This window comes from Stigmatopora argus, chromosome 13 (genome assembly GCF_051989625.1).
Source record: "Stigmatopora argus isolate UIUO_Sarg chromosome 13, RoL_Sarg_1.0, whole genome shotgun sequence".
Lineage (NCBI taxonomy): Eukaryota > Metazoa > Chordata > Actinopteri > Syngnathiformes > Syngnathidae > Stigmatopora > Stigmatopora argus.
The window spans coordinates 5,378,757-5,392,321 of record NC_135399.1 but is presented as its reverse complement, the minus strand read 5'-3'; the positions used below and the strand labels follow the sequence as shown (position 1 = coordinate 5,392,321).

At 38.4% G+C, this 13,565-nt stretch overlaps 1 protein-coding gene across 1 annotated transcript; it reads right to left on the bottom strand.

Annotated features, from left to right (window-relative positions):
• Positions 1-349: 349 nt before the first annotated feature.
• On the bottom strand, positions 350-12,795 carry idh1 (isocitrate dehydrogenase (NADP(+)) 1). The gene is made up of 9 exons (XM_077617724.1): positions 12,640-12,795; positions 11,980-12,109; positions 8,012-8,303; positions 5,557-5,659; positions 3,781-3,958; positions 2,681-2,832; positions 1,738-1,878; positions 1,496-1,658; positions 350-861 (listed from the first exon to the last, which is right to left on the bottom strand). Exons 2-9 carry the CDS (start codon positions 12,099-12,101, stop codon positions 768-770), a joined length of 1,245 nt encoding a protein of 414 aa, XP_077473850.1. The 5' UTR covers positions 12,102-12,109; positions 12,640-12,795; the 3' UTR covers positions 350-767.
• Positions 12,796-13,565: the final 770 nt, after the last annotated feature.

Here is a 13,565-nt window from a genome sequence, read left to right as displayed (position 1 = left end):
CGGTCTAGCTGCCTCTACCAACGAAGTACCCCTTTATTTTAGGGACTTGGAACCCCTAGACGCAAAATTTGCACATAACTAGACGTCGTTTAAGGACCCTGTAGCAGCCTAAGCTGACCGAGAAAGCAGCCCAGATCATGATTGACCCTCTTCCACTCTTCATGAACAAAATTTAACCTTGACGGTCCAGATGGGAACAAATATTACTCCCATGAGAAGATTTCACCCGAGATGTTTTAGACCTCATGCATTTTCAATGAACACTACAATGTACATTTTAAACGTATTCATATCAACCATTCCCCATGACCTCACATATGGACAGTGTCTTAAAAAACACAAACAAAAATCCATCAGACAGATGATTTAATAAAGTTCTTTAGCAGGATATTGTTACAAAAAGGCAAACATATGACAAAGAAATACAAAGACTTTTCTAAACATAAAAATGTATTCAACTTTGTAGGTGAAACATAAAAACAGGTAGTAAATATTATTATTAGAATGATTAAAAATCTATTTGCTTAGACTTAGAGCTTGTCAGTTGACACTGCCAAAAAAAGTATAGCTCCCCAAAACAAAAAGTATATTTGATATTTTGAGATTTAAAAAAAACAACTTATAACTTTGTAAATCTTTTTGTGTCTTATGTAGTACTTCATTTGAGTAGTCAATCCACTCCACTTGTGGAAAGTAATGATTGCAGATTGTAGTTTGAAGTCTATCTGGTGAAATGGATGAATTTCTTTCTTCTTTTTTTTACTGGATCACAACTTGGGTTGACTGGCAAGCTTGGCCTTCAGGTTCTCTGCCAGCTTGTCCAGGAACTCGAAGGTGTTCAGGTAGTCCGCACGTGTAACACTGCAGCAGAAGAAGATTGGTAAGAACATTGATCATGTTTACTATCCGAAAGAATGATATTATTACACACAAAAAAATACTACTGGTTGGCGCGTTGACATCCTCTTGCGCGTTGCTGTCCGAACAAATGTTTGTTTTACACCGCACTGCACTAGTGCAGTAGTTCTTAAACAACATTGTCATAATTATTGATGGGTACAATGCACAGTACTGCACATTGTGTTACAAGTTGACTGATGCAAGTTGTGGACTTTGCTGTGTACACATACAGCAGTGATTGAAATGTTATCAAAGTCTGTTGAGCTCATAGTTTGTGGTATGTGTATAGTTAAAAAAACTTTTTGGGGGGCTTCTTCTTTAGGGTTTTTGATATTTACTTTCAGGGAAAATAGAGTTATTTTCTGAAATTAGTTATTAGTTATAAGCTCAGTCCCTGTGAGAGCAGGTGCAGCCAGCAAAAAAGTGGGTCCACACTCGTTAGATACTAAGGCGTTACTCACAAAAACATATCTGGATGCAAAATAAACCATATATACTTTATCATCTGTCCACCAGATGATACCATATGATACTTATGATAACCTTAGCAACTCAATGCCACCACCAACTTGTAATGTTTTTAAAAAATACTAACTTTGGCAGTCCTTTGACGCAGATGGCCAAATCTTTTGTCATGAAGCCCGCCTCGATTGTCTCTACGCAAACAGCCTCCAATGCTTCTGAAAACACACGCAGCTCCAGGTTGTTGTCCAGTTTTGCTCGATGGAGGAGGCCCCTTGTCCACGCAAAGATGGAGGCTGCAAAGAAAGAAATTCGACAATCAATCTCTCACGAGAAAAGAACACCTATATTTAGCTTATCGCTGTTGCTCATTACCTATGGGGTTTGTGGAGGTTTCTTTGCCCTGCTGGTGTTGCCTGTAGTGGCGCGTCACTGTGCCGTGTGCCGCCTCAGATTCTACGGTCCGTCCGTCGGGACAGATCAGCACACTGGTCATCATACCCAGAGAGCCATAGCCTAAAAGTGGGGAAGTTACTGGTACTGATTCTGATAAATTAATCTCAATTATGCTATCAAACTCATAAGACTTCATAAATGCGTATATGGTTCTTGAAGGAAACCATTAAAAAAATCAGTAGATAAATTGCGCCACTCTATAACAAGGACCCAATCTCCCGCGATCTACCGATTTTCCTGGCCGCCGACAAAGCTGAGTAGTTGTATGTTGATATACATACCTTGTCATCACTGCATGAAACAATACAGTGATCCCTCAATACTTTTTGGGTCACTTTGGTGGATTCAATGCATTGCAGAATTAAAAAAAAAAGTATTCATAACCAACTAACTAACTAACTAACCGGAAAAAAAGAAAAAAACGAAGAGGTGTTTCATGAGAGTATGTTTCACACCATGGCAGATATGACTTCGAGGCACTCGCGAGATTGACCAATGAGAGCAGGATTAAGCATACACCGCAGCCTCCCACGTTGTCATCGACACGCGAGACCAATGCTAACGCAATGTTATGACTTTTCCCCCCAAGATTAAATCAATCTCTGAATATTACGCGAAAAGCAGTTTTGTGGTGACACAGACTTTACGTAGTATTGATGCCGGTGAAACCTGAAAACTTCCGGTTCGTGTTACATTAAAAGAATATTTTTACGTTATTAACAAAATTATATTGTTTACAATTTTAAAAATAATTAACGATTTTATTAAGTGGTATTTTTTTTATGCAGGCACTCATAACCTTAAAAAAATGATTACACTTTTACTGCATTAGATTTTTTTTTGGGCTGCTTCATGTACCAACCTTGAGCCACAGAGTCGGACTGTACATCCCCATCGTAGTTCTTGCAGGCCCAAATAAATCCGCCATCCGACTTCATGGCCTGGGCCACCATGTCATCGATCAGCCGATGCTCATACCAGATACCTTTGGCCTCAAACTTAGCCCGGTATTCCCTGTCAAAGCAAAAATAATAATATATTTTTTTAAAAATCATAATCTTTATTTTACATGTAGTGTTACAACTGTTCTAATTCTAAGTTCATGATTATTTACTAAAAAATGGTGTATCCGTTTGAACATTAAATATCTCGTGTTTGTAGTGTACATATTCAATTATAAACAGGTTAGAGATGATTTGTATTAGATTTTATTTTTGACATAACTTCCTAACTTCAATTTTGGGGTTGTAACTCAATTGTAAGTGTAATTCAAATGATCTACAGCAAGGGTGTCAGACTCGGGTTGGTTCGCGGGCCGCTTTAACGTCAACTTGATTTCACGTGGGCCGGACCATTTTAGATATATTTGATTTTTTTTTAATAAATAGATTAAAAGAACTGGCTTAAAAGCCCTGAATTTTCAGTTTTTTATAGATCTAAAACAATGTTTATCTGAGCTTTTTTAAAATATATTTTTAGATTTTACAAAATGATTTTTGAACTAAAACACAGAAAAAAATGATTAAAAAATTACAATTATTGATTTAAAAAGGGGAAAATCAGGAAATGTAATATACATCTATACTCTTCATTTTAATTTGATCCTAAAACAGAAAGTCGGCACTCATGATTTACTTTCCCGGGCCACACAAAATGATGCGGCGGGCCAGATTTGGCCCCCGGGCCGCCACTTTGACACATGTGATTTACATTATGTAAAAGATTGGAGTTAAACTACTAGCACTTTGAAGAACAAGCTACAGCAGTGCATAGCTATACAGGAGACCCATTTTAGGAGATTTAGATTCATTGGCCGTCATCTTGCAGATATTTTTGATTTGACCTGATATAAAAGATCAGTACAGTGGCAGTGTACTATATTCACATTTCTTTTAACAGTCACGCGTTTGACTTGGGAGACAGCGTACAATGAAAGAATTGTTTGTATGTGTGTGCACATACTTCTCATAGATCTCCTGAAAAATGTCTTTGAATCGCCCATCATACTTCTTCAGGATAGTGTTCTTGGTGCTGAGGTAGAGAGGCCAGCATTTAACCAGAGCCATCTGAAAGGAGCTGTGAGCAAAGTCCCTGATGGATTTGTCTGTATTGTACATCCCTAATGCCACACCCCCACAGCCTGCACACAAAGAAACACACATTATAAATGATATTGGGACTTTCAATCTGGAATATTCTACAATAGAATATTGGATTAAATATTCCAACAATTAACCTCATGATAAGATGCATTTTGTATTAAAGTTGATTGTAAATTATTTTTATTGCAAGGCCAGTCAATTGACTCCCACTCAAGTTTAATTCTCTGCATGATTAATACGCACTTCAGGGTGGGTACACGCATGATTGGGTTCCCCAAAATACATACATACACGTACATGTAGAAAAACTATTGTTGTTAAGATTGGTGATCATATATCTCAAGGTAGGATGTTGACTCATTCATATTCACGGGTGATTAGTTCCGAATACAGGGGTACCTCTAATTATCAAAATTTATTTGTTCCAGAAGTGGTTTTGTAACTAGGATTTTCCGTGAAAAAGCTTTAATTCGTTCCAACCGGTTTTAAGATCCCCAATACTACTCCCCAAATCCCTTTAAAATTATAAAAGTATACCCATTTTGTATAATATAGAGGAAAAGAAAGAAGAATACCGGGTGTGTGCAGTTGAGGTTGGAGAAGGAGGCAAACCTTTGGCAGCTGAGTAAACATGATCATGTAAAAGCACAACTTATAATTATGCAACGTTTGGTTTATTATTGAACCAATGACGATTGCCTTTACCATGACTCGTGAACACTTTGATAAAAGCACGTTTTTCACTCGTACCCGTAACTTTTTTCTTAGACTTCGCGTTTCGTAACTTAGAATTTCATATTTAGAGACAAAATGTTCCCATTGAGGCCTTTTGTGACCTGACTATTTTGTATGTAGAGGTACCACTGTATTGCCTTTCCCACTATACATATTAGTATCATTGCTTGGGCACTCAACTTACCTTATCACACTCCTATCTGACCTATTTTCACTCTTCTTAGCAAATAGCATCTCGAGTCCCAGCATTCCCTTGATAAGATTAGTCTTATCGATTAGCTAAAAAAAATTCTAACGCTATTCCCTCTGTTGTTCCTTTCTCTCTATCCTAAACCTTTTCTGTCCATTTGCTTTCACTCTCTGGATAAACAACATATATGAACACCCACAACAAGGGTAGACCAAACATTATAACTGTTCTAGCCTTTAAAGAGACACAGATTTATCAGTCATGTGTAAGAAGCTGACAAAAAAGAGAATTGTATTTAATTTAAAAAAATTACATCCAATCTAAAATTGAAAGAGTGAATGGCAGTTTGGCAATTAACAATTTATAAGATGCAAAGTAATTTCCACAGATACTTAATATTCATAGAAAAACTATCATTTTCTACATTATGTAGTGCATACTTACTGAATAAATTCTTTACCATTTTGAAAAAAGGCAAACAAAAGACAGTGAATGAACAATGTCCATTTAAAGTGAATTTTCCTTTTTATTTGTGATTGGAGATACTTGATTAAAAAAGAAAGAACGTTTAAAGGTATATAAAATTTAGACTTTAGCTAACACCCATAAAAGCGTCTTAAATTGTTGTTCTAATCGGGAAAAACAGTACCAGAAAGGTGAGCGTTATCAGCTGCATGGATTTACGCAGCGAAGTGCAAACACACTACATACCTTCAAAATTGTGGATGACGAACTTCACCTGCTCTCCGCTTACGGGCGTGTAAATCATCTCCACTTTGCCTGGCCCGGGAACCACAAAGTCGGTGGCTTTGTACTGCATAGAACATGTTGAAGGAGTTGATGAATTTGAAATAAATGATAACAAAAGAGCTTTTCATTCAGATTACACAACTTTCTACACATGACTCTTGACCTTGATATAGTTCTAACCCTGGGGCTAAAATACTGCTGATTTTGACCTGCGAGTCAGAACATGGCATTCCAAAGTTCAGTTTGTGAAATACCATCTTTTTACTGTACAGCTGACGGCAGAAAATTATAGAGATAACCACAACTCGATGAGAGAGACAGAAAACAGCTTGGTATCCAGTAAAAGAAACTAAGTGGTACAGAAAATAAAATGTTTTCCCCCCAGAATTCAGCTTGAATTTTAAACTTTAACATGCCTTAATTAATTTTGCTGTCGCCCAAAATCTACATGTGTTTCCTCAAATTGTGTATTTATTTACTTTTTATTCTTTTTAAACTGCCCTGTTTACTCAGCTCCTTGAAATTTTGGAGATACACTTTTTGCAGGCACGTACGGGATGTATTCTGTGCAATGAATAAGATCCTGCTAGTTTAGTAATACATTTAAAAAACAAACCTCGAGATATGAGCTTAATGCATTCCGAGATTGAGCTCATATGTCGATTTTCTCGTAACTCAAACGAACGTCTCTCATAGAAATGAACTAAAAACGAATTAATTTGTTCCAACCCTCTGAAAAAACACCTCAAACAGGATATTGGATTAGAAAACATTTTTATTTATTTTAATTTGCGATCTATTATCAAAGTGACAAATAACTAGTGGTTTCATATTACTAAAATGTGTTTAATAGTACTAAAATTATACGGATTTCGCAGGGGGGGGAGAGAGAGAGACGGACAGGGGGGGAGGGACTTTTTGCACGGCAACGCGCTCGTAACATAACAAAAACAAATTTAAATGAACTTGGATTACGATGCAGACACACTCAAATATAGGTTTAATCTAAACTAACACTAAACTTAATTCTAATTTTGTTTGACATTTTGATACCTTTCTTCTCCCAGGGTTGGCTCTATTTGCCCCACCTCCACACTGACTCTCAGTCAATATCGAGGGTTGTTGGATTTTGTATTCCCTTCAAAATATTCCCAAAATGATGCACACAAATGTCCTCACATTATGATAATGCACGACCACTTGCCAACGAGAAGTAGTATATACGCCATTCGCATTGACTAACGGGAAAAAAAAACAGAAAACAATGCAACACTCCGCCCAGTGCTTGCAGAGACATTACACGAGGGAGTTGCGACCAGAGAGACATTACACGAGGGAGTTGCGGGGGGAGAGACAGTGCCCATGATGCTCTTATGAGCAGCCTCTCGGGTCCGCTGTCTGCTCGTATATTAAAATTTGTCTCGTATCTCAAGATAAATATCTGCTCAAAATTTTACTCAAATTGCTCGTATGTCAGGGCACTCGTATGTCGAGCTACCACTGTACAGTAACACCTTGACATACGAATGTCCCAACATACGAGAAATTTGAGATACAAGGAAAATTCCGAGCAAATTTTTGCCCTGAGATATGAGACAAATTTGGCATGTGAGCGTGCGATGCGGCCGCTAGGTGGTCCTTATCAAGCTGCGCGGTGATATTCATGATGAGAGGGAGGAGCTTCTATTAATATGGATAAAGGAGAAACAGTTAGCGGAATCTATGAGGACTTGAAAATAAAGCAAGCAGCTGAGAAGGGGGAGACTTCCATGCCACCGGAAACCTTCAAAGCGAGTTATGGCTGGTTCAATAACTTTAAAAAACAAACTGGGGATACACTCATTTGTGAGGCACGGTGAATCAGCTAGTTCCGACTCGAAAGTCGCGGCGGAACACTAACATCTTTGTCTCGGTTATAGCACAACAAAAGTGTGTGTTTCGTAAGCTAAGTTCATTTACGTTAAATTTAAAGTTTATGTTATGTTACATAGTGTCAAAAAGTGTAGCAAACTGAATGTGTTGCCGTCAATTCTCTCATCCTCCCCCGCAAACACTGCCGTTACCCAGTAATGTCTGTCTCGAAGGTAAAAACTCCATACAGTACTGTACACAATAATGTCCTATTTTATTGCAGATCATAACCACTAGATAGATATTTGTTACTTTCTGAGCGTATGTGCTGAATTAGAACAATTAAAAACATGTTTTTACACATGTAATATCCTATTTTTAGGTGTTTTCTTTTCAGATGTGGGAATGGATTAATTTGAATTTAGTTATTTTATATGGGAAAAATTGATTTGAGATATGAGTAAATTAATATGAGCTCGGTCCCGGAACGTATTAAGATCATATCTCAAAGTATTACTGTATAATGAATCAAAATACTGTAACTGAAGGCTGTAAGTTGATGTACCTGATCTCCATGGGCATGCCTGCCAATGATAATAGGCTTGACCCAGCCGGGGACTAGGCGGGGGATGTTTCGGCAGATGATGGCCTCCCTGAAGACAGTGCCGCCCAGTATATTTCGAATGGTCCCGTTGGGCGAGCGCCACATCCCCTTCAGTTTAAACTCTTCAACCCGCTTTTCATCTGGCGTGATGGTGGCACACTTGATACCCACGCTGTAGCGTCGTACTGCCTCAGCTGCCTCAACCGTCACCCGGTCATCTGTAGCGTCACGATTCTCCATTCCAAGGTCGTAACTAGGCCGATAATGAAAGAAACATCATCAGTCAAGTGACACAAAAACGAACCACTCAAATGACGACATTTTGTTTCTTTGCTTTTTTGAAAAGTTATGTGTCCTGACAATTTAATTTTTCAATGATTCTCAAACCAAAGCAGCAAAAATCACCTCACCTGAAAACCATTTTCTAACACCCCCTACCTCTATCAAGTTAATTTATAGAGGGATAACTATCTAGTTTCTGGTTGTCAAAATTGCAAGTTAGCTACGTATAAGTTATTCCAACTGCCTTTGTGGGAAAAGCAGAGTACAGACGCTCCCCTACTTACGAACATTCAACTTACGAACAACGGTACATACGAACATGTCTGCAAATTGCGTTTAAGTCCAAAAATGTTCGCAAGTCCAATTTTGTATTTCGCCTTTTTCGGAGTAGTACTTCTTTCCGCCGCTAATACCGACGCCTGGCGCTGTGAGAGCTCAGCTCACCCAGCATCTACCTTCTTCTTCGTTGCAATGCGGAAGTGCGTGAATGTATCTCCAGTGTGCAAAGAACCTTTTTCATTTGTATCATTAAATATCTCATGCATCCAATATTGAATATGGTTGGTAAAAAGCTAAAGGCTTCTATTGAGGGAGTTGCAAGGAAGAGGCAAGCCATTTCATTTGAAACGAGTGGCAATAATAACGAAGCTTGATGCGCGTGAGAGTGGTGAGCGTTGCACATTCAACACCATTTATAAACAGAAAGATCGAGCAGCAGGAACCAAATATTGAACGTTGCACAAAGTTTGCAAATCAATTGAATGATGCCATACAGTGCTACTGCATCATTTATGATGAAAAAAAGAAGAAAACTGTGCAATCGTCATTAGGTTGCTTCTTTTGGCCAGTTTCTAATACATAAATCTCTCTCTCTCTCTACAGTACTGTACATATTCTCTCCATTTTATTAAATGTTTTTTTTCAGTACAAACCAATGCGTGTTACTTATACAAGCCTTAAACATACAAATGCACTTATATAAACCTTCAATATGCTTATATCGGCCTTAAACATAAATTATAATACAAAATATAGCACTGAATCAACTTACAAACAAATTCAACTTATGAACAATCGCTCGGAACCAATTGCGTTCGTAAGTAGGGGAGCGTCTGTATACAGTCTAGGCACTAGACCAGGGGTGGGAAAACCGGTCTATGAAACCCGCTGTGGGTGCGGGTTTTTGTTGCAACCGATCCAGCAAAGAAACTTTACCCAATGAGATTTCTGGAGAAAACAAGAAGCACCTGACTGCAATCCCCTGATTGGTGAAAAGGTGTCCTCTTAATGGTTTGGAATGAAAACTTGCACCCACTGTAACCCTTTGTGGAATAGCTAGCCCACCCCTGCCCTAGACTGATTAGATATAAGGTATATAAATATAAACAAATCTATCACATTTAATGTGCACATTATAAAAATATTTTTTATTATTATTTTGGAGCGTCGGGGAAAAAACAACAACGCTATGTTCTGGGCTGTACATCTGTACACTCCAATTTGGCAAATAAGCACAATCAGCAAAAAATTAAAACACTGGCTTTAGCTTATAGGTTATATTATTCTTCCTGCCTATTACAATTACTTGCAAAGGCAAATTAACTGTCCGTGGTAAAGCACAATGGCTGTGACAGATTTGAAAAAGTAGGAATGTAAAAAAGGTTGCCAGTGGGCTACAACCTAGATGATCTAATTCACCTCATTTCTCCATTATAATTGTACTTCTTGAAAGACCCGACAAGTAGCATGAAGAAAAGGCATTCATTTCCAACCCATCTCACGGTTGCATTTAAAGTCTATGCTCAAGAACAGGCAAGACCTTTCACCTACTTTCTCTATTCCTACTCAGAACAATGTGATGTGAAACTCATTAATTGACATGTAACAAAACAGTGAGAGGAATTTTTTTGGCCAAGAAAGATCAGGTTTGACAAGTTATGTTATCTAGGTGCCTTGAATTGCAAATGCATATGTGACACTGACATAGTACATGGTTTCAACATTCCGTTAAGCAAACAATGCCAGATTGGTTACAAAGTCTACATATGTGGCAAAGTGTGCTTGCTCTCATAAAAATTAATGCTATTTATGCCATCTAAATACAGCTATAGTAGAGTGACAAACAGCTTTCTCTACAGCAAGCGATTTGAGTGTTTGATAGTTTGGATAATAATTAAATTGAAACTATGCGAGCATAGGGGAAAAAAGCTTTACAGCACCTGATGGGAAATGATTGTGCAAATGCAGCTAAACATTGATAAAAGGTCCTTTAAATTGACAGCCAAAGTAAAGTCCATCCACATTCTACTACCTTGCTAAGGTTGTTAGTGGATGTACTACCAGTACAAGGTCCACCACAACGTAGCAAAGGCTGAGAAAAGTAAAAATGTCAAAGTTACGAAAACCTATTATATGCAAATGACCGTGCTAACATACAAGGAACGAAACCCCCTGTTATTTTATTTTGAAACTGTCGCAGGTACCTTGTGGCCTGCTTTACTTCCATTTGGAGCCTCCCACAACAACAACTTTCTTTTGTCCGCCGTTTGTCTTCAGGGAGTTCTTCATTAAAAATTATTGGTGTGAGTAAAATGAATAAGCGGGCCCTGTTATTCATAAAAAAACGAAGATACGAATGTGGCCTGTGGTTGACGCAACAAACCAAGCGACAGCAACAACCTCAGGTTACGCCCCCTAATGTCAGTTGTTTTAATCCCACAAAGAGACCACCCTGTGTTTTTTTTGTCCTGATAGTGAAGCATATTCAAAATAGATGCCATCATCATTGAAGAAGCATCTGTGGTAGAGGATGGACATATAGAAAACAGAATGAATAGGGGCTCTCGAGGACCGGACTTGGCCACCACTGCGCCTAACCCTAAACAAAACACTAAACCAAACCCTAAACCTAAACCTAACCCTAACCCTAAACCTAACCCTAACCCTCTAAAACTAACCCTAAAACTAACCCTAAACCTAACCCTAAACCTCATTTGGAGGGAAGCACTCAAAGAGAGAACATCATTCACATTCTCATTCAGAGGGAGACATTCGGAGAGAACATCATTCACATTCTCATTCAGAGGGAGACATTCGGAGAGAACACATCACATAGGTACCAATTGCACCGGTCCTGAGGAAGGCTTTAATTTAGCCGAAACATAGACATCGGTGCAGGATTCAATGATCTAAATTAACATTTGATTAAATTTGATTTAAAATTTCCCAAAACACGTTTATTGGGTTAGCGTTAGGGTTAGAGTTCGGGTTAGAGATAGAATTAGGGGTCGAGTTAGGGTTAGAGTTAGACGCAGGGTTGGCCAAGTCCTGTCCTCGAGAGCCCCTATCCAGTCTGTCTTCCATGTCTCCCTCCACCAACACACCTGAATCAAATAGTTGGGATCAGTATGAAGCTTCTGGACTGCTTGCAGATGAGTTGATCATTTGATTCAGGTGTGGTAGAGAGGGAGATTTGGAAAACAGACTGGATAGGGGCTCTCGAAGACCAGATTTGCCCACCCCTCGCGTACACAATTTGAAATGACCAAAAAATGTATAAAATATGTAAAAAACGTATATGTTGGCAGGTATGTGGAAATAAAATGAACCTATACTAGTAATACCTTTGTAGTCTATTTTGTTATTACCTGTGCAAGTCGAGCTCCAGGTAGGGGAAGATGAGCTTCTGTTTGATGAGTTCCCAGATGACCCGGGTCATTTCATCGCCCTGCATCTCCACCACAGAACCAGCCTTGATTTTAGCAGCCATTGTTGATCCTGGATATGCACAAGGAAAACAAGCAAGAGTGCCACATTGAATGGCTTCATTCATTGTGTGACAGAGGAGTGGTTATACAAGTCCCCCGACATTCAATCCGATTTGGACATTTAACCCTGCAAAGGGGAGGTTGTTCCTTCCAATGTGTCCCCACCAGTAGCAGCTTAAAAATGGAAAGTTACACAATTCTTGAGAATGAGCTGATAGGGAGGGGTGCTCCAGAAGCAAGAATCTGGAGAGACGGCCAAACGGGAAGTACTGCGTGAACTGAATGAGCAGTTTAATAATCTTGAATGAAAAAAGTTCCCGACATTGAAACTAGCCCTATGCCTTATTTTGATTGTAAAACTGTTTATTATTCATGTCTCATCTTGGACAGTCCATACTTCTCGAGATTTTAAGTGGCAGGCATATTAGCTTCACTTGGTTTGCTAAACAATAAAGCAGACATTAGAATTGCATTACTGACTTTCTTGCTGCTCGACAGTTTACCACGAAGACACAATATCTTAAAACATTGCAGACTCACCTTATTTAGTGAGTAAAAATGCTTGAAGAAGGCGGTGCAATTCGCACAATTATCTCGGGACGGGAGGGCTGACGGCAGCTTGATGGAAGAGCGACAGGAAGGCAGGTTGGCTTGGCTGTCGCTTCCTACCATTCGAGCTAGCTTGACAAAACATTAACCAATCACCGACGGGAAGAAAAATTATAAGCCAATCAGACGTTACCATACAGCTATGTGGGCGTGCCTTCGTGTCTTGTGATTTTATCAGATAGTATACTGTCGTTAGCGGTGAATGCACTTTTAACTAATTTTAGGTCTATGATTACATTCAAAAAATAAAATAAAATCAACAAGTCAATTTTACTTTTAGATCAACGGTATTTCGTATACTCCCAAAAAATAGTAATTTTATTTTTTAGCATCAAATATATGCAAATGCATTTTGGCTTTTCAATTTAGGTTTTCATTTGCCATAATGCAATTTCACATTACATTAAAACAAAATGATTCAGATGTATTGAAAACATAATTTTATAAATCAAAGAAAAACAAAATAGATTTTTCAGCTCTGGACAACAAGGCCACCATTAATTAATAATGAAGACAAACATTTGGCTCAATGTATCAGTGTGCATACATCCATAGAGTATACCCACCAAATTTTATTTGATCCATAAATAACAGAATATAGGAGAAATTTTACTGTCCTCAAGAAGAAGAAATACATCAATGGGGGTAGAGACCTTTGGAACTGTCTTGTAGGTGGTTTAAAAAATACATTTTGACAGTCAACATCTTCTTTTAATCTGAATTCCCCCAGAGATATATTAATATTTGGAACAATAAATATGTTAGAGCTTTGTTTCTGTGGCAACGAGTGTACCCCACCTCCCGTCTATAGGTCAAGCACCCCCGCGAAGCTGAGCTGTACATATGTATGAATGAAT